The sequence below is a fragment of the Oryzias latipes genome, chromosome 11 (assembly GCF_002234675.1).
Source record: "Oryzias latipes chromosome 11, ASM223467v1".
Classification (NCBI taxonomy): domain Eukaryota; kingdom Metazoa; phylum Chordata; class Actinopteri; order Beloniformes; family Adrianichthyidae; genus Oryzias; species Oryzias latipes.
The window spans coordinates 10,440,510-10,459,859 of NC_019869.2; the positions used below are offsets into that span (position 1 = coordinate 10,440,510).

Genomic DNA, 19,350 nt, shown 5'->3' on the forward strand with positions numbered 1-19,350 from the left:
GAACTGAGAAGTTACAGTAGATTAGAAGAAAACCAGGATATTAACATTTGTCAGCGTAAATCCTATTGGATCTATTTTTACTAAAAGGTGTTTGGCTCTTTTCGCCTCACCAGGCTGTCAAATCCATTTCTTTTCAGCGAAGTTTTGGCAACTAAGTGGGCTTAAGCAACATGTAATATTAAAATGGAACACTTGGATAAAACAGAGTGAAAGGAGAGGTGCTCAGGGTGAAGATGGGGCGCTGGTGGTGCTTGATAAGCAGAATGGGGCCTGGCGGGGCAGCAGGATGTGGACTTGATTTAAGGAGAAATGGAAAAGGAAGTAAGAGGTGACAAACAGCACTTTGTTTCTGCTCCATGTAGGGGTTTTCTTTTAATATAATATTTAATATTTGGATTTTAGCTAAACATTTGAATCATTAGCTAATAATTCCTAAAATTTGTTGGTACTTTTGAAATGCCCAAAAAAAGTCTCTGCGAGCATAGATGATGATTGTAACATATATGCTTTTATTTTTTATTATTGTCATATCTAGTTTCTGGACTTCACTGAGCTCATGGAAACAGGCTTGTCTGAAAAAAGGGGGAATAATGGATTTAGAAACAGTGTGTTTATGCTAATTTTCTCAGAAACAAAAGGCTGAAAAAAGACAAAACTGCCATTTTGTTTAAAAAAACTACTTTCCACATCATGAAAAATAAAGTATTAATTAACTTTTCTAACACTAATGTATAATGCATAACCCTCCCATTTGCACATTTGCTGGTTCTGACCTATGATTCTGACTGAAGCAGACGGGAGAGTACGCCACAGATGACGAGGAGACGGGAGCAACAACTGCCAGCGCAGAGAAGAACATCGAGGTGTTTGACTTACCAGAAACCGAAGACATCCTGTCCCCGTCTGAGTTAGACGCCACAAAACTCTACCAGAAGTTCAGAGAGGTAAGCTCAGATACTTGTTGGTGTTCTTCTTTTTGAATATCCTAAAGGTATAATTGTGCTTTGACCAGAAGAATGAAGTCTGTGAGCTTCATGAGAACAAGTTAAACACTTAAATATTTTTGGTTCAAGTGATGCAAACAGAATACGCTCCAACATTACTGCTAAATGTAGCTCTTTTTTAAAGATGTAGGAGCTTTTCACTGTCTTTAATGCTTATTCTGGATGAGAGTTTAAGCAAGGCTTTGAACTCTTTACTCCTAACTGCTGTGTAGTTGAATCAGTCAGCACTTTCGGCTGTTTTTCCTGAGTTTTCCCCTAATTAGCTTTGAATAAAAAAACCTACATCTTTGTATTATTGTATTATTCTTTCTGAATTAGCAAAAATTAAAATGAAATTATCTTGCCCAAAAATCAAATTCCTGTAAAGAACAAACGCTCGGACATTAGCCTCAGTTCTGATGTTTTAAATTGCTGAGCGGCTGGCCGTACTGGTCTGTGTTGCACTTTGTGCCTGCAGAGCTCCTCACTGTGCAACTTGATTAAGTGACGGCTTTTCCTGCAGGCGCTGCAGCCTTTATCCAGTAAAAATGTAATCCCTTGTTTAAGGGCAGGCAAACACATTTACTCTTTCACATCTATTGTCTTTCTCTGTTTAGTCTGACTTCAAGTTTTTGATTTTTTTCCACAGATTCCGACATCTTTCTTTCTTTTTATCTTTCATGAAGCATCAACGATTCTAATACATTTTCAATCTTACAACTTCATGAATTCTTATTTTATGTCTATACAGTATATATATGTCTATTTAAATATACATGAAGACATATCTTGAGATGATATTATTCCCTACCCACACAATAAAGAGAAAGAATAAAGAAAAATAGACAGTGAAGTACAAAAAAAAGTAACATACATGAATAACCTTTATTATAGACTGATCTGTCTACACATTTTTTAAACTGAAGAATACATGTTCATCAATATTTGTTTATCGTTTCAAACCTCTCTGTTGTGAATTCCAAAGTTTAACACCAATAAAAGAAAAGCACGAGCTACTTGAAATTCAATCTTCTTCTATGATTTAAATCATTAGAATTATGCATCAAACCACTTTTGCTCCAAAATTACTAATTTAATATAATCTACTAAACCTAATTTCTCATCTACTTGAAAGCAAAAAATAAGTGAAATTTCTCTTTTTCATAGCCGGGGATAAATGCAAACCTTTTTCTTTCTGGCATCACTTGTCATGAGTCTTATTTTTCCATGCTGGATCTGTATATTTTCTGCCACTGGATTGGAAAATAGGGGAAATATATTCTGACTGTCACTTAAAAACTTTAAAAACTGCTCTGTCTTTAATGTAGTTTTACCCCATGTGGGTAAATGTCAGTGTGGGAGTTAGGATGTTGTCAAGGGCAGGACGGGGTCGGTTGCCTCTGTCACTCACGCCGTATCGACAGCAGAGAGGCTGTGCAGCCATGCGTTTGATGATCAGGCCGTCCTCTCTTCTGGTTTCACTTTCCCCCGCCTCTGCTCTCAACAGCTCCAGATCAAACACACAGTGACCGAGGCTGAGATCCAGAAGCTCAAGAGCAAGGTAAGAGATCAGAACCATCGCGGAGCAGAACTCCTGTCCACCTCGACGGCTGAAGGTTGTGTACCAACAGAGATTTTCCTATCTTTAAAAATAGTTTTGGGATTAAACAAAAAAGCTGAAAAAAAGTATAAACCCAGTGTATTTCATACTTTTATTGAAAAAAAATATCCTCCTGCTCAAAAGATTTCTCATGTCTAACTTACTGTAGCCTTAATGCACATGTGCATTTATGCTGAGATTAGCTGCATGTCTGAAATGCATAGTGCAGGCGCTTCATCAAATGTTAACGGCCTAATTTGATACATTTATAAGATTGATGCAGATATGACTGAATCTATAGCTGTCCATTACAGGATTAGCCATAACTCCACTTTTTAAGAAAGAAAAAAAGTCAAGATTTAAAAACAGAGACTTTTATGTAATGGACAATAAAACCTAGAACCTATCATTTAATGTGAGAAAAAATCATGTTTCTAAAAGCGATCTTACTCTGTGTTTGCATATTAAAACCCTGTTCCAGCTTGCATCAGTGGAGAGGGAAAAGCAGCGCTGGGAGAAGGAGAAGAGCCAGCTGAAAGCCAGCATTGAGGAGAACAAGGAGAGGATGCTGAAGTTGGAGAGCTACTGGATTGAGGCACAGACGCTCTGCCACACCGTGAACGAGCACTTAAAGGAGGCCCAGGCCCAGTACCAGACCCTGGAGAAGAAGTACAACAAAGCAAAGAAACTCATCAAAGACTTCCAGCAGAAGTGAGTCAGCAGCCTCTTTAAGATGTTTATTCTCTAGATTTGAGCTCTGATACATGGGTTGTTTTGAATGGATTGGTTAGCTTTGCTGCCGGAGAAATCCTAACAACTGGCATTTTTTGCAATACAAAGAATAAAAATGGTGCTTTAGGTGTTTTTAACATGTTTGTGTAGCACTTTTCTCATGATGGAGGTCATATACAAAATAATTTAAGATTAAAGCCGTTTGAAAAGCTATTTTTTTAGAGCAGGAACTAAGACAAGCAAGTCAAAGTCTCCCTGCTCCCTCCATTCTGATGCACCCAATTGCAGACAAATAGATCCATGTACAGTACATCTTTGTTTTCTAGTCTTAGCTGGCATTTGGATGGGAAATGTACAGCTGGATAGCTCCAGTATTGGTCGCCATTTTTGTTGTACCGCTGATGGAAGCGTGGGGTTGTGAGGGGCTGTAAGTGGAGGCTTGATTCTACTCCAGCAGTTCTGCTCACAACTCAGAGGCGTATTTCTAACGAACTAATGCTGCTCTGCAGAAACTGTGCCCTAGAGAATGACAGTTTTTTTTATTTTGGCTAAAAATGCCATAACCATAAGGAAAAGATCACTGGAAACGCTTTAAAAATAGATAAAAAGATGACTGGAGTGAGACTTTCTGTAGTTTCTGTAGTTTTGAGATCATGCCTTAGTCACAACTACCCTCTCTGTCTGAAAAATGGTCAAACCTGTACTGGTATGTGGGGGGCCCGCAGGTTGCCCGTAGAGCAAAAATATTTATGCGTGAGGTTGTAGTGAACACGAATACAACACATAAGGTGAAGCGGGTGATGTTCAGTGATGTGAACCCTGTTCACTGAACATTGTAGTACTGTTCAAGTGATAAGTGCCCGCCTTGCATGCAGCCTGACTGTTTAGGAAATTAGACAATCATATATTGCAGTTTTGTGCTGTCATCCTTATGTATCACCTGCTCACCCCGTGCATGCAGCATATGTCAGCGGCTGAATTTCTCCTCAACAGAATCAGCTGATTTACAATGATTGCATAAACACTTTACTACTGTAAAGTGTTGCACATCAGCGCAAGACTGCTTTTCTCTGCTTCAGAATCCACTGAGATGACAGTACTTGCATCAAAAGTTGAAGATTAACGGTGGTCAAAAGAATGTAAACACTGCAGCTAAAAGCGCCAGAGTAAAAAGGTCAACATTTAAAAAACGTCCTGAGAAGAGGTAGATCCTCAGCATATTTGTTCTGGCTTAGGTTACTTGTACTTTAAACCTTTCCAGCATATGGCATTTTTTATACTATAGTCTGGGTGAATTCTCGATTCTGATTGGCTGTTGGGTACTGATTAAAAAGTGATAATCCACAGGGATAATAAACGCCTAAAAAAAAAGAAGAAAAAAAAGAAGTATATCACTTGCGCTGGATTCTTTAAAACAAACTTTTGCTTCATCATCTGGACAAAAACTAGCGGTAGTCCACTTTTGGTGAAAAAAGCTATCTCAACCGAACAAATAGCAAGAATAAAGTACCAAAAACTGGTTGAATATTTCTTTCTTTTGTAAGTGACCATGGTATAAGTGGGTTAACGGTCTTTCGAAGTGTACATTATCAGATTGTCGGACAGTTCAGGCTTCCACGGCGTTTGTTAATTTCTGATAATGCTGCCATCTTGCTTACTTTTCACGACTTTGCTGCTGATTGTTTTTTGTGGAGAGTCGATAGCTTTGTCGGCTGGGTGTAGGACTGTCACGCAGGACATCATGCAAGAAGGGAAAACATCCAACCTGTTTAGATTTAAACAACGTTCAAATTGTATTTCATTCTAAGCATCAGCTCTATATTTGTAGAGTAACGCAGTGCAGATCTCTGCTTTTTCTGTGATGTGATTCTTTTGGTCATTCCCTTCACAACCGCTGCCGTTCACTTCCAGCCTGACAGCATATAATTGGCTCTGCCCCTGCGGAGTAAATTAAACCAAAGTGAGCAAACTAACCCTCCATACTTATCGGTAGCTGAGTCCGGCGCCACAGAGGAGAGGCGGGGACTCCACTGATGAAGGAGGAAAAAAAGCTGCATTTGTATTCAAACAGACTTTGGGTGTTTGCTTTTCACTGTGAGCAAAACAGTCAGGATGAAACGTGCTGATCACACTGTAGCCTCTCCCGCAAGGCGGTGCATGTTCTAAATGTATCTCATTTTCTCATCACATCACATCACATCTCCACTCTGCTGTGCCCCTCTGTAATCTAGGGAGGTGGAGTTCATCCAGAAAGAGGATGCAGAAAGGAGGCGGCTGGAGGAGGCGGAAAAAGCTCATCTGGCTGAAATCCAGGGACTTCAAGTGAGGGTAAAGCATCTTTGATCATCTGTCCACACTTTTCTCTGGAAGCATTTGATGCCTTATAATGTTAAAATCAAAGAAATGACTCTAAAGTGCAATGTCACGCAGTCATCGATGAAATAGGAATTTAGAGTTTGGCTGACATGATGAACAGATGGTTAGAGGGCACTTACAAGTTTCTAAAGCAAGGTCGCTTCCTCTGTTTATCTTGGCAATGGTTATTTTGGACTTTATTTCTTTACAACATAACAGTTAGAGAGGATACTAATGAGGATATAGACTATAAAAGCAGTGACATCATTCCTACGCAGGCTCCTCCTCTTGTTTCCTATTTCTCTCCCGTCTTTCTCAGACAAACCACTAACCTGTGCTTCCTGTTATGCTTCATTAGAAATTCAGCTACTATACAAATATGATCTGCGTTGTTGTATAGGCACTGGCTCTGCTAGTCCTGCAGAACAGTGCCGCTTTGAGAGGTAAACGCTTCCACCACTTCAGCATTGATTGGTTCCTCTCTACAGATTGCAGCACTGGAGTCGGAGCTGATGCAGCTGATGAAACAGAATGGCATCCAGGTCAACAACAACAACAGCAACAGTTCTGAGAGGCTGCGGACTCAGCAGCACAGCCCCAGCAGAGGTGCAACACAAGCCACAGATCTGGGTCCTATTCTGTTTGGGACGCATGTCTCTGCATTTCTCCTGCCGTTTACTGAAGAGTCCAAAGTTAAACACTGGACATTTGGTAGAAATATAGCTTCAAGTCCCACTGTGATCATCTTTTGTAAAATCGTTCTCAGTGGTCTTTTAATTATGATTATGACTCTTTTAGTTAATAAAAAAAAACCTGTGTGGTGTTTTTAAGGACATAGTTTCTTCATTAGAAATTTTCCTTCAAGTTTCAGGCTGGACCACATACCCGCCCCCACTTCCCATCACCCATCTGTTTACATGCTGTCCCACTAGCTTACAGCCCCTCACACCCCCACCCTTACATTAACAGCGAGCTATTCAGCCACACAGTTTTTTAGCCAGATACCAGCTCACATCACAATCTCAAACTGCATTTTTTTCTGCTCCTGATTCATTACCATTTGAATAAAGAAATACTCAGAAATGCAATTTTTAACAACATTTTCTGTATATATGTCCTCCATCTTTAGAAAAATGTCACACGAACATGTTAAAAACACTGTTTTTATTGGAGTGGTCTTTAGGAAGAATTGTCCCAACAGACTATAATTCAGGCATTTGCATGCAGATCTCAAATCTAATTTATGCTTCGGTCCCCTTAAAGCAGCTTGAAATCAAATCTCCTTTTTGAGATTCTTGCATCATTTTGCAGATAAAATGTGAAACAAAAAGTATTTTGAGGGCGTCTGTCTGACTTTTTTTTTACCTAAAATGACCCCCCCCCCCCCTCTGAAGCTCTGCAGTCTTATTTTTGATGTTCAGAGAAGACCGTATTCAATATTCAAAATGACTACAGTCTGTGCCGGAATGAAATAAACAGATGATAAAAACATGTGGGAGGAGAGATTTGCTGATAAAAAATTGTATTTTTGCATGATTTAGTATTTCAATAAGATAGCAGGATATGTCTGCGACATATGGGCTGAAGACTCACTATTTAACGGAGGGGATCTTGTTAGAGTTTGGTTTTGAAGCAGCCTAGAAGAGGACATTTAAAATGAAAGCGTTCATGTTTGTGTGATTTTGCTGAAGGCTCCCACTGCAGTGGAGAAGCATAACCATTTTCTGTTTGTGTGGCCATAGATCTGCAGGGGGGCTCTCCAAACTCACCAAGCAAAAAGGGCTGCAGTTCCACAGAAGGAGAGGTTTGTATTGTGCCTGCTCTTGAGATCTTGGATCTTTGGCGCTGTGTGCTGGTTTACCGCTTTGAGTGCTTCCACAACTCATTGTCTCTCCCTGCGTGATAATTACAAGCAGGGACTTTTTCTTGATGAAAGGCTTAAATCTGGTTAATACTGTCACTTAACTCGACCAGAGCGGGACGGGGCTCAGATTAGAGGAAGTGGGGATCAGAGCTGGCAGGAAAACAGACAGGAAGAAGGCGGTGTGGCCACTCCAGCTGAAAAGAGGCCGAGGAATTAGAAGAAGCTAAAGTATGTCAGTGGACTTGTGTCAGATTAGTCTGCGGCTTTACTTCTTTCAATCAGACTGTCTTTATTCCTCATTTTCCCTCATCTCTTATTGTGTTAACATTGTTTCCTGTGCTACATTTTTGTTACTGAAATATATATTTATATTTTCTGCTGTCTGTCTGTCTGTCTTCAGGGCTACAAAGGGAGTCACATTGATGCAGGAGCAGCAGGCTGCAGACCGCCTGGCAGTGCAGAGGGCTCCCCACAAAATACACTGCATGGTTGGTGCTTTATAATGGCTGTGAGGGTTAACACACTTTCCTTTAGCCTCATCAATGTTCTAGAAAGGACTGGGTGTTACAGTCATTACAATTACCACTTTAACTTCAAAATCTCTTGGTCTTCGCCTGCGAGACACATCATGAGTTGTTTACCTAAACATCTTAGGGTGTTTCGGCCATTTATAACAATGCACCCTCTGCTGAGGTGGCCCCCCCACAGGTTGATCAGGCCTGGGTGTGTGTCTCGCTCTTAGTTGGTCATTTATGTCCACCAAAAGACCATCTTTTGATGTTTACCTTTTCTGTACACTGAAAACTCTTTAGTGCAAACTCTTAGTACCTATAAAGGCTATTATGTAAATGAAGTCATACAACTGGCTTTAAAGACCCACTTCTATGAAAATGGTGTTTTTAAAATGTTTTTCAGGCATTTTTCTTGTCATCATAAGAAAATCAAGCTCAAAATTGCATCTCTGAATATCTCTTTATTCAAATTGTTGTGAATCAGCAGCAGACCAAAATATGTAGTTTGAAAAAGAGATTATTTGTGTGTAGCAAACCTGCAACAAGCTCCCTGCTCTGCTCCATTCTGATGCATCCACTTGTACACAAATAGATCCATGAACATTTTTGTTTTCCTGGTCTGAGCTGGAATCTGGATCTAAACTGTACGACTGGATAGCTACAACGTTGCTCACAATTTTTGTTTTGTAATGTTAGCTCTGGGATGTGACGGGCTGTAGGCTAGCAGGAGAGCTTGTAAACAGATAGCTCTGTTATGGGTGACGGGAAGGGGGGTAGGGTTGCTCTGTGGCAACAGTCACAATATACAGGTAAATTTTCTAAAGAACTCCTGCTGCTCTGCAGAAAATACGTCCTAGAAAATGACACAGCTGTTAAGATTTTGACTTTTACAATAGATTAAAAAAGGATAAAAGTTGGAATTTAAAATCAAAATGGAATCATCTGGACTGAATTAGATTATATTCTGGAGTTTATTTGGAGTACATTAGATTGTTACAATCATAAGTAAATGAGCTCAGTAGGCGATCGACATAATTGAGACAACCTCAGTTTCAAACTGATATTTCAATTAATAGGATGAATGTTTTATTTTGTCTCAAATAAGAGTAATGTTAATTTATTCATGTGTTTTTTCTATTAACAGGTTTCCAGACTTCAGTCATGTTAAACCCCTCTCACAAACAGGGGCTGGAACCAGAGTAAGTTTTCAAAAACATACTTTTTTCCCCTTTTTCTATTTTAAATGGATCTCTGTCGGATAATCTCTCAGTCATTTAATGTTTTGGAAAATGAAGCCCTTTATGGGTTATTGAGGAAGTGAAAGTTCAGTGATGAAAAATGAGTGATGAAACACTCATTTTACCAAGGAGGAGAAAAATAGTGGCCAAAAATCCACTCTAGCATTAATAATAATGATAGACAATAACAGCTTATGTATCCAGTAAATACTAGATATCTGGCAAAGCTGAAGCTTAATAGCTGATGAGACAGGAATATATGACCAAAAAAAAACAGTAAATAGCAGCAAAACTCCAGAAATGATTTAAATATACATTCACATACACATTATGCCGTCATAATTACTCATAAAAATACACATTCGTACATATATATGCAGTACATGACACATTGAATCCATGAATTGTTTAGTTTGTCAAAAGAAAAAAAACTGATATAATCCCATCCCTATTATTCTTTACATGTAAATCATATTTTATTAGGGGTGGCACCATCTAATCAAAACATTGTGTTATTTCAGAAATACTGATATGTATCAACAGCTGTCATCAGAGAAGATTATTACAATATTCCACAAATTATTATGTGATCCAGTTTCAAAATCAATAATAAGTGGAGTGCTTGATGAAGAAGCACTCAAACATTTTTAATTGCGACATTTTTGAAATATTTTTTGGTTTACATTTTAAATGGACCAAAATGCTATATTTATTTCAAGATTCAAGATCAACTTTTATTAATCCCAGTAGGGAAATTCAGTTGTAGTAGCAGCACCATGAAATAAATGAAATAAATACAAAATTTAAATAACTGCAAAACAAGATTTCTGGGCAAAACTTTAAAGAAAAAAAAAGGTTTTGTTGAAAAGTTTACCAAAAGAAAACCTGCCGTGCTATTTAAAGGTTTATGGAGGAGACCGGCAGACTAATGATTGGTACCAAAGCACTAAAGATTTTTGGGTGGTGCAACTCGAAGCTTGTCTAGTTTACTAAACATTTTCTCTTTTCCTTTAGCTCCTCCCTCAGGAAAACCAAAGACAAGGACTCCAGATCTGCAAACAGGTAAAATAACTCCCACATCTTTGTCATGTAATGAATTAGTTCCCTTTGGTTTCGTGCATTTATCATGAAGTTTTCTGATTCAAGCATGTGGTCGGGGCCCTTTTGTGGGGAGGGTTGCATGTTGTCATGGTGACTGGATGCATTTTTGATGCAGATTGTTTTCTTCTGACTGTTTCCCTGATGATAAAAACAGCCTTTCTCGGGTGTTCTCTGATAGACTTGCTCCTCTAGCCCACATTAAGGCACTGTAAAGTGTAGAATCTGTTTTTCAAGCAGGTATAGATTTCTTGTACCTACCGCTATGATTGCTGGACCTTTAAGTGTGTTTTTGTGAGTCATGCAGTGATTGGTAGCATCGATTTCACTTTTTTCTCTCGCAGCTCCGCAGAGCCATCAGCGGAGAAAAGTCCACAGAAGCTCAAAGCAAAGGTACCAGATTTGTCGTATAAAGCTGTGAAAATAGTAAATACATTGAAACCTCTCTTATATGATGGAGATGGAGTTTCATTTGTGAAGAAAGCGCTATACTTCCTTCATATTTTGTGGTGCTCTTTTATTTTTGCTGAACAGAACTCACTAATGCGGCCTCAGTTCTTCTCCTATTCATATTTTGTGGAATTGTATTCTCTTCACTTTTTATTTTTTTTAACATAATCAGTAAAAGAGAAAATTAGCTTGCACTCTGCGACGTAAATGACGACTACTTTGACTGGAAATTGTCTTGCCACATTCACAGAAATGCATCATTATAACCAGGCGCTGTAATTGCCTAATTAAAAGTGATTATAATGATTAGATTGAATATAATTGTAAATAACTCTTGTCCCGAATGCGGTGTGTGCATCAGTTTATCTGCTGCACTAGGATGAAAGATTCTCTTTTGGTACAAAAATTTGCCTGAACACAGTTTTTAATTGAGAGTAATATCAGATGTGGTTACCAAAGGACTAAAAAGATTATTTTGGAAAGTCCCGTTAAGTCTTTTTCTGTCTCTGAGGATGAGCTTAGCTGAAGATAAATCAACATGGAATGTATGCACACAAGTAATCTGAAGCTTTTAGATGAGAATTCAATAAGCTAAAAGGCTATTGTAGTACCATACGGCTTTAAAATCTCACTTACTTTGTGAATCATTGAGTGCTAACCAAGAAAAAACAACAGCCTTCATCTACTGATGACTCAGGCTTGTGTACTTATCTTTATGTCTGCAGCGTCTCACACTTTTTAAGATAGCCTGGTTTGGACATCCTCCAGTTTTGTCCCTCTTGATCATCACCTCCCTTTTACAGGCAGTCTAACATTTTGAGTGTTTTAGGTAGCTGGGCTTTGAATGAGCGATTTTGATTTAACATTATCACCACATTGCATGGTAGAAAAAAGCAGGATCACACTGATTTTAATCGATAAATCCTCACAGAACCGTCAATAAGCACTCCTACTAATAAAGTCGAGTTTGTCTCAAAGCCAGCTGGCTCCTGTTTGGCTTTGATTTCTCAGGCGCCAAGTTTGAGCGAAGATGTGAGCGCGAGCAGCAGCAGCAGCTCGGTGGAGATCAGCGGTTTGCTCAGTGAGGCCAGGAGGTCACGTGGCCTGCAGCTCTCCTCTGACGAGGTACTCAAACCACAAAACAGTTATGGTGGATCCAAAAATGATTAGTTTAGGCAATCTAGTTTTGTTCATATTTGTCTTACTGAGGACCGAGTAGGCAAAATGAAATTAGAGGGTGGGCCAATCCTTAGGTGATGTATTCAGCTTCCTTTCTCTTTTTTGTCTGATTTCCTTGCAGCTTTTGAAAAATGTCATATTCAAAAATTGTATATTTGAAGGCTGTAGAAAAACTGTAATGATAATAATAATTGAAAATAATAAAACTTCATTAAATGTCCACCAACACTTTTTTTAAAGTAATAAAACAGGCATATTAAATTCACAGACGTTGGCTACATTCAAGTCCAAACTCCAAAAGGTCAGGATTTTTATGAGGGATAAAGTCCAGTTTTTTATCTGGTCACAAACTCGGCCGGAATATAACATCTTCAAGCCTTGATCTTTGCAAAAGACCGATAAACAAATCTGATAAGTTTTGGAAAATACATAAAATAAAGGAGCAAATGTCACCTCTGCATAGGTGCTATACAGAAGGTGTGAATGTTTAAAAAGAAATAGTAATAATAGTCAATAATAGTGATAGTAAATAAAAATATGCTGAACATAAGTTGTTGTGAAAAGGGGTGGGATCCACCCGCTCCTATACAAGCATCCTGTCTTGTTTTTATCTGTCTTTTTAAAGCTCTTCTGGTTATTTTCATTTTGGGTTTGAAATACATTTATAAAAAGGCAAAAATGTTTGTGTTTGACAAATGAAATTCTAAATTCAATAGCAATATAGTTGGAATGAATATTAAAACTAAACAAAGAAGATGAAAATGTTTTTTGAGCCTGGCTGTAAATCAATATTTCTGTCTGTTTTGACATTAAAATGAATAGAGACGGACTAGTTTTTTTTGTAGGCAACCTATTGTTACCTGGTAAACGGATCTGGTTCCATTTATTACTGTTTAACAAAATTATTTTTTATATTATATTAAAGTATGAAAAACATGAGTCATCTGAAAACTAAGATAAAAAAGAGGGGAAGTTTGAAGTTTGGAAACTCCTGCTTCATATTATCTCCACAGGAAGAGTTCACACATGGAATAGTTGCAGGGAAGACATTAAAAAAATGACAATCCATAAAAAAATTCAAAGCAGTTATAAAAGCTGATATAATAACTAGATTTAAGGGACTCAGCAGAATTAATTAATATTGATTTTTGTTTTTCTTTTGACCATAATTTGTGGTTTCTTTTAATTCTATAAAAACATTTTGTTTAATTTTAAGTTTGAACTCAATTGAAAATACTTTTTTTAAACATTGAATATTATTGTTATATGTCTGATTGTGATTTTTTTTCTATCAGTTCAAAATAAAAAAATAGAAAGAAATCACCAGAAAAAAACAGTTTCTTTTGAATTTTAGGGTTAAAATGTTGTAAAATAAAATAAAAAACCCAATACATTTTTTTTAGTAAAAACAGCACCTATTGGCCTTGGTACAGATTTTTGCTGACCTCAAATGTAAATTTAGAAAAGCCTTTTCCTTTCTGCTGTCACCAACCCGTTCCTTCTCTGCTGTTTTCTATGCTGCTCCGTTCAGAGTCTGGATATGATAGATGACGAGGTGAGACTGTGTGTGTTTTCGTGTTTGTCAGCATGAGCTGTTTGTCTGGGTCTCATTGCTGCACACCATGGATATGATTCAAAAGGATTGTTTGTGCTTTTTTGACAGGAAGAGCGTGCGGTAGCCCTGATGCACAACATGCAAGCATTCAAAAACACAAAACTCTTTATGGAAACACAATCATAAGAAAAAAAAGAACAAAGAAGTAAACAATATAAAAATAATAGCAAATCCCCAAAAAACGTTCTGTTTTTCTCAGCAGTTTGGGGGATTTTAGTATCAATTGTTTTCCATCATTTTGTATTTTCTGCCTCAGGGCTGCTGTACATCTGTCTCTTTGCAAGCTGGAATGCACTTAATCTCCTATTTCTGCAACATCTTTCATAAACTGCATGTAGATCTGCCATGTTTGTAGACGGCTTCATTGTCTTTTTTCTCTCCTTATCTGCTTTATAATGTTCAGCTCTTAGACGAGCTGCAGTTTTCAAAGCAGCCTCAGTGGCAGAACCGCAGCGTTTCAGACTGGACTTCACAGGAGGTGGCCCGCTGGCTCATGGGCCTCTGCTTAGAGCATTTGGTTCCAGAATTCACTGCCAAAAATGTGGACGGAGAACAGCTTTTGCAGCTGGACAGCTCGGAGCTTAAGGTACTTTGACTCAACACATTGATGATGAAATGGGCTGTCGATCCTTACTTAGGTGGCGATTTGCAGATCAAACCACGATTCTTACTATTTCATGTATTATGGTTGCTATATGTGTGTCTTTTAAACGGATGCACGAAAATTAAAATAAGATGTATTTAAATACCCTCATTCATACCTTTATTTAGAAAAGATAGGAATCAACAAAGCATAAAAGATAAAAACTCATTTTATGGTATTTATCACGTTGAACACTGTCCCCCTCAAAAGTCAACTTCCTGGTCAGCAGTAAACAAAACATAAACTTTACTGTTGCTTCGTTTGATGATACAACAAATCCTGAAAATATTCTGCACAGTTTTTCTCCTGAGAACAACACCTACTTTCTTTTTATCACGAGAAAAGAGGTTTTTCTCTCGTTAATCACAGACGAGGTCCTGCGTGGCTCGCAGTTCTTCCGTCTTGCACCTCTCTTGCATCATCGTGTAACCTCTCCCCTGGTCAGCAATGAAAGTGACAACAACCACAGGATCTCAAATGACAGTGACTGAATTGGAAGTTGTTTGTGATCGACAACATGTGCACAAACTCCAGTTAGACTGCCATTACAGTAATCAGTTATAGTTATCAGTTCTTTCAGCGTTCGACATTTTCCCTGGCCAACTCCTTTGTTTTGCTTTGGATTGTAGAAAAATGAAAAAAGTATCGTTGTCACAGAAAAACGAAATTTGTCAGTTTGTGATAACATTTACTATCTCGTTATGAAGTTGAAAAAAAAAATGCTTCTTGTGATAACAAGATAGTAAATGTTGTTATTGTGAGAAAACAGGCAAAAAAAAAGCAAGGTAGGTCGTTGTCTGCGGCCATAGAAAACACTCAAAGTCCTTTCATCTAAACTTACAACAGTGTTTCCAACAGACACGTTTTATGAACGGACATTTTTTTATCTTTAGTCGAAATACCAAAAAACTCCCCAAAACTTTAGATGGACATTGTACAGATGTTTTCAGGTACAGCGTCATGTCAACAGATAGTCACATGACGTCACATAATTGATCACGAGATTTTCGTAATATTCATACATTCATAGTCATTATATGTTTTTTACTCAAATTGTTTATTAATTTAAAGGTCCGTTGTTTAGAAAACGGAATTCTAGTCTCATTTTTCTTCATCCCTCAATAGTTTTATTTTGAAAATGAGAAGTTTCACTGACACTTTATTTTGAATTTTATTTACTTCCAGTGACAGTAGCGCATTCGATTTATTTAGTTTATACACATAAAATGTAATATTATTTTGCATTTCGGAGTGATAATTAAGTTACCTGGGGATTGCAAATATCCAGTTATTTGGATACTCATTCCTAATTAATGAGTAAATACTAATTACTAATGATGAACATTCAAAGTCAGTTTTATTTGAACACATACATGTATTTTGGTTTTTTTAGGCCCTTGGAGTGTCTTCCTCCCAGGATCGTACTGTCATAAAGAAAAAGATCAAAGATCTTAAAGTTCTCATGGAGAAAGCCAGAAGGAACCAGGAGAAAATGGAGAAGCAGCGTGAGAAGCAACGGAAGAAAGAGCTGGAGCAGCAACAGAAAGATGGTGAAAAAGGAAATGCGACAGAGTGAGGAGAATCCTCTCCCTTTTCTGTAGCACCAAACCTAGTAGCATCTTTCTGAAGAAAAAGACAGCAGGTCCCGGGAATGAACCTCCTACTGTTGGAGCTGCACCTGCGACAGTCAGAAGTTGTGAATATCCTGTTCACCCAGCAAGTTATACCAAAATAAGACTTTGGACAATAGAATGCTGCCCGTCATCTGGCCTCATGTTAAGCCCCCTGTGTTTTTAACCGCCTCTGAACTTTGTGGTTTATTTATTTTGCTGTTTATAGCTGTAAATTGGGTTTATTTATTCTCATATCCAGATTAAATATAAGAAAAGCTCATCCTTTTTTCCATATCATCGTCAGAGACATTTCTGTTAGCCACCTCAGCAGCAGTGGACGTGAAAATCTACAGGGATAAATACAAATGATGAAAGATGACGTGCCATGTCAGTAGGTGTTTGTACATACAGATGAAGCGCTGACCTATTGCTTTAACACCACAAGGATAGGTCAGCCCTGTGTGGTGCAGATTAGGGGGCAGTTTTCATCTCCCACCACTAGATGTCCTCATGCTGCTTAGTTTCATCCCTGAAGGAAACATCTCTGGGACTCAGTGAGAAGACTGGGAGCGCAAAAATCCTGTAAATGTCCGTGCAGGATGAAGCTTCTCCTACAGTATTAATAGGGATTCTGAATTTACTGAACTGGGTCTCGTGGGGATTTTCGGGTACTATGTCATTTCTAACTTGTCTAACCAATAATGCAAAACAAAAACAAAGGAAAAAAAAGCTCCTAAAATTCAACATCCTCTTCTTATAATCAATGATGTTGCTTTTGCTTAACTTGTAACCTGCAATAGAGATCGTTTTATAAAAAAAATGTAAACCCTGCTGCTGCCTTTAGGAAATGGAGTTGTACCAACCTGAGCTCTGCCTGCTTCTTAGTGTTCTGTGCATTGAAACACAAATTTAGCGATTTAGGTGTTTTTTGTTTTTTCGCTGAAAGACAGCTTTTGTGGGATGATAAAGAGGCAATAGTGTAAAAAAATTTATTGTACCAGATCGTTTAATAATGAAAAAACGCTCACTATTAATGCAGAGTACTTTAATCTAATTGTTTTATTGCTTAATTTAAGACTTTAATTATTCTAATTACCTTTTTTTTGACTGTTTTAAAGACTTTTTTTTTGCTTAAGAGTTCTTTAAATAAGTGAGAGGTGCACAACCCATATTTATGATCTGATCGGTTTATAATTTGTGTAGAAATACCAGTCACCGTCACAGAAATGAGGTTACCTTTTTTAAGTCCTTATTTGTCTTAAGAAGCCCTGCTGTTAAGCTGCTGGTAAGTAAACAACTACAGTTTACTTCTCAATAAATACCATGCAGCACAACAAGTGTACCTGATCAGAAATATGTCATTTTTACTATATTTTTCAAAGCAACTGACAATTGTTTATTGTAACGTATTGAAATTAAGAGTTTTATTGACTTTAATAATTTATTTGCCAAAAAAACAATATAATCCTTTCATTTATTAATTCATGTGGATGTTATGAAGGATGTAATGTTAGTTTAGAGAGAACTTTTGCCCCATCACATGTTTTTTCCATATAATTCCATCCTTGCACTGCTTCCATGTAACTCCAATAAACTGCTCCAGATGTGTTCTTCTGAAATATTTTGTAACTCCCTGTGAATAACCCGTCACAGTCAGAGGACTGCACTCTTTTGTATGTAAACACAGAGCAATATGCTGTACGAACCCTCCAAAAGCCTTGTTTTTTATCGGGTGTTTGCAGAGACTAATAGAGATTCCACTGTTTTTCTTTAGGTGTTGTATCCTACTTCCCTTATGCTTACCAGTGTGTGGGTGTGTGTGTGTGAGTGTAAGTGTGTGTGTGAGCATCTGACAAAGGCACACCTTTCGAGTCATGTGGAAACAAGGTCAAATTTTGTGTAAAAAGAGCGAATGCTAAATGCCACCAACTTCTAGCCATGCTTTCACTTTTCAAAAGCTTTTCTAACTCCTCCTCTTCTTCCTCTTCCTCCTCCTGTCATTCTGCCTTGCTGTCTTTTTCGCAATCAGAAATATTTTAAAGGTCAGCCAACTGTCACTGAATAAAATGTGCAGTCACTGTCCATTTGGTTTCTGTTTCTTGCATTAATTCACAGTATTTTAACCCTGTAAAGCCACAACATCAAACAATTGACCGAAAAAAATCAGTGTTCTTTAGATTAAGAGGTTTTTATTACTTTTACCAAATGGTTTTTGAATGAGATAAAGTTATGGTACATTGGGTAATTTTTTGCTCACAACAACGTAAGAATGAAAAATATTAAAAACAACCCACAAGGCCTAATCTTATTGGCAGAAATGATTGCTGGCACAACTTTAACTTTGGATATCTGAGCAGATCCACTTGAATGAAATGATGACCCCTCTGTTGATGTAAAGGGACCCCTGTGTCATCTTAATAGACTGTTTTAACAGAGGATGGTCCCAATTTTCATGTCATTTCATTCCCGGACAAACAGCCTCTGTTGTGCCTTCATGGCTGCTATTTTAGTTACGTGGACAATAAAGACTTGTTTACTTTGATGACAGAAAAAAATGTGTTTATCTGTTATAATCAGTGACAAATGTTCTAAAATCGTAGATATGTATTTGTTACAAACTCCATCAATAATATGAAGTTTTCACATGTTCTTGGCTGCATGTCATCTATCAATTTTAAGCTTAGATGAGTAATTTTGAGCGATTGTTTAACGGAAATTTGAAGCAAGACCTGAAAAAAATGACTGCATCCAAACAAAGATCTGAAGTTTGCCCAGATGTTTATAGTTAAACCTTTAGCTCAGCGGGTTTAAACCTTTTTTTTCTGTAGTCATTCATTCAATTTTAACTTTAAGATGCAAAAATATTGACATGAGTGTTCAGGAAAAAAACACCATCATTTCATTATAGTGTCTCAATTTTATTCATATATATATATATTTTTTTTAACAATGTGTAATTGTATTATAAAGAATTTATTAACAAGTTTTATATTCTAACAATGCTGCAAGTTGAATGACAATAAATGACTTGGTCTAATCATAAAGTTTTGGAAATGTGTTAAACTTTTTTTCTGCAAAAAGTCATTTCTGAGACTTTATGGAGGCAGCCATTTTGAAATGAGTAGGAATAGCCTCTTTAGTGCTCCTAGTGGAATGATAATGAACTACAGGGTGGAAAAAGAATGACCAAATTATCCAATGGGTTTTAAAAGGTTTTGGTCATGCTAATGAGATAGGGGTCTAGGAAAATAATGTATTAAATATGATACAAATGTTATATAGGGTTAACTCCCTGCAGCTTTTAAGAGTTATTCTAAAGCTGTTTGAATATTTGACCTTGGATCTCTCAGAGGAACAGCTGGCTCAGACTTGGCACAGTTTGCTGCCCACCCCTATGTCTTCTATTTATATTCAATCTAGTTGCACACTGATCTATTTTCATCCTCAGTTGACTCCCTTATGACACCT

At 37.5% G+C, this 19,350-nt stretch overlaps 1 protein-coding gene across 6 annotated transcripts in view; it reads left to right on the forward strand.

Annotated features, from left to right (window-relative positions):
- ppp1r9a (protein phosphatase 1 regulatory subunit 9A) overlaps nt 1-17,966 on the forward strand; it is a 64,202-nt gene extending 46,236 nt beyond the window's left edge. For 2 of the 6 annotated variants that reach the window (XM_020707104.1, XM_011480834.3), the window contains exons 7-20: nt 792-944; nt 2,491-2,544; nt 3,065-3,294; nt 5,547-5,643; nt 6,159-6,294; nt 7,413-7,474; nt 7,935-8,022; nt 9,191-9,245; nt 10,299-10,346; nt 10,727-10,775; nt 11,844-11,957; nt 13,543-13,566; nt 14,030-14,212; nt 15,663-17,966. In XM_020707104.1, the coding sequence (XP_020562763.1) occupies nt 792-944; nt 2,491-2,544; nt 3,065-3,294; nt 5,547-5,643; nt 6,159-6,294; nt 7,413-7,474; nt 7,935-8,022; nt 9,191-9,245; nt 10,299-10,346; nt 10,727-10,775; nt 11,844-11,957; nt 13,543-13,566; nt 14,030-14,212; nt 15,663-15,845 (1,476 nt within the window). In that variant the 3' untranslated portion in view covers nt 15,846-17,966. The remainder of the gene's footprint in view (nt 1-791; nt 945-2,490; nt 2,545-3,064; nt 3,295-5,546; nt 5,644-6,158; nt 6,295-7,412; nt 7,475-7,934; nt 8,023-9,190; nt 9,246-10,298; nt 10,347-10,726; nt 10,776-11,843; nt 11,958-13,542; nt 13,567-14,029; nt 14,213-15,662) is intronic. The other 4 variants (XM_011480836.3, XM_011480835.3, XM_011480837.3 and 1 more) reach the window with 4 other exon arrangements.
- Nucleotides 17,967-19,350: the final 1,384 nt, after the last annotated feature.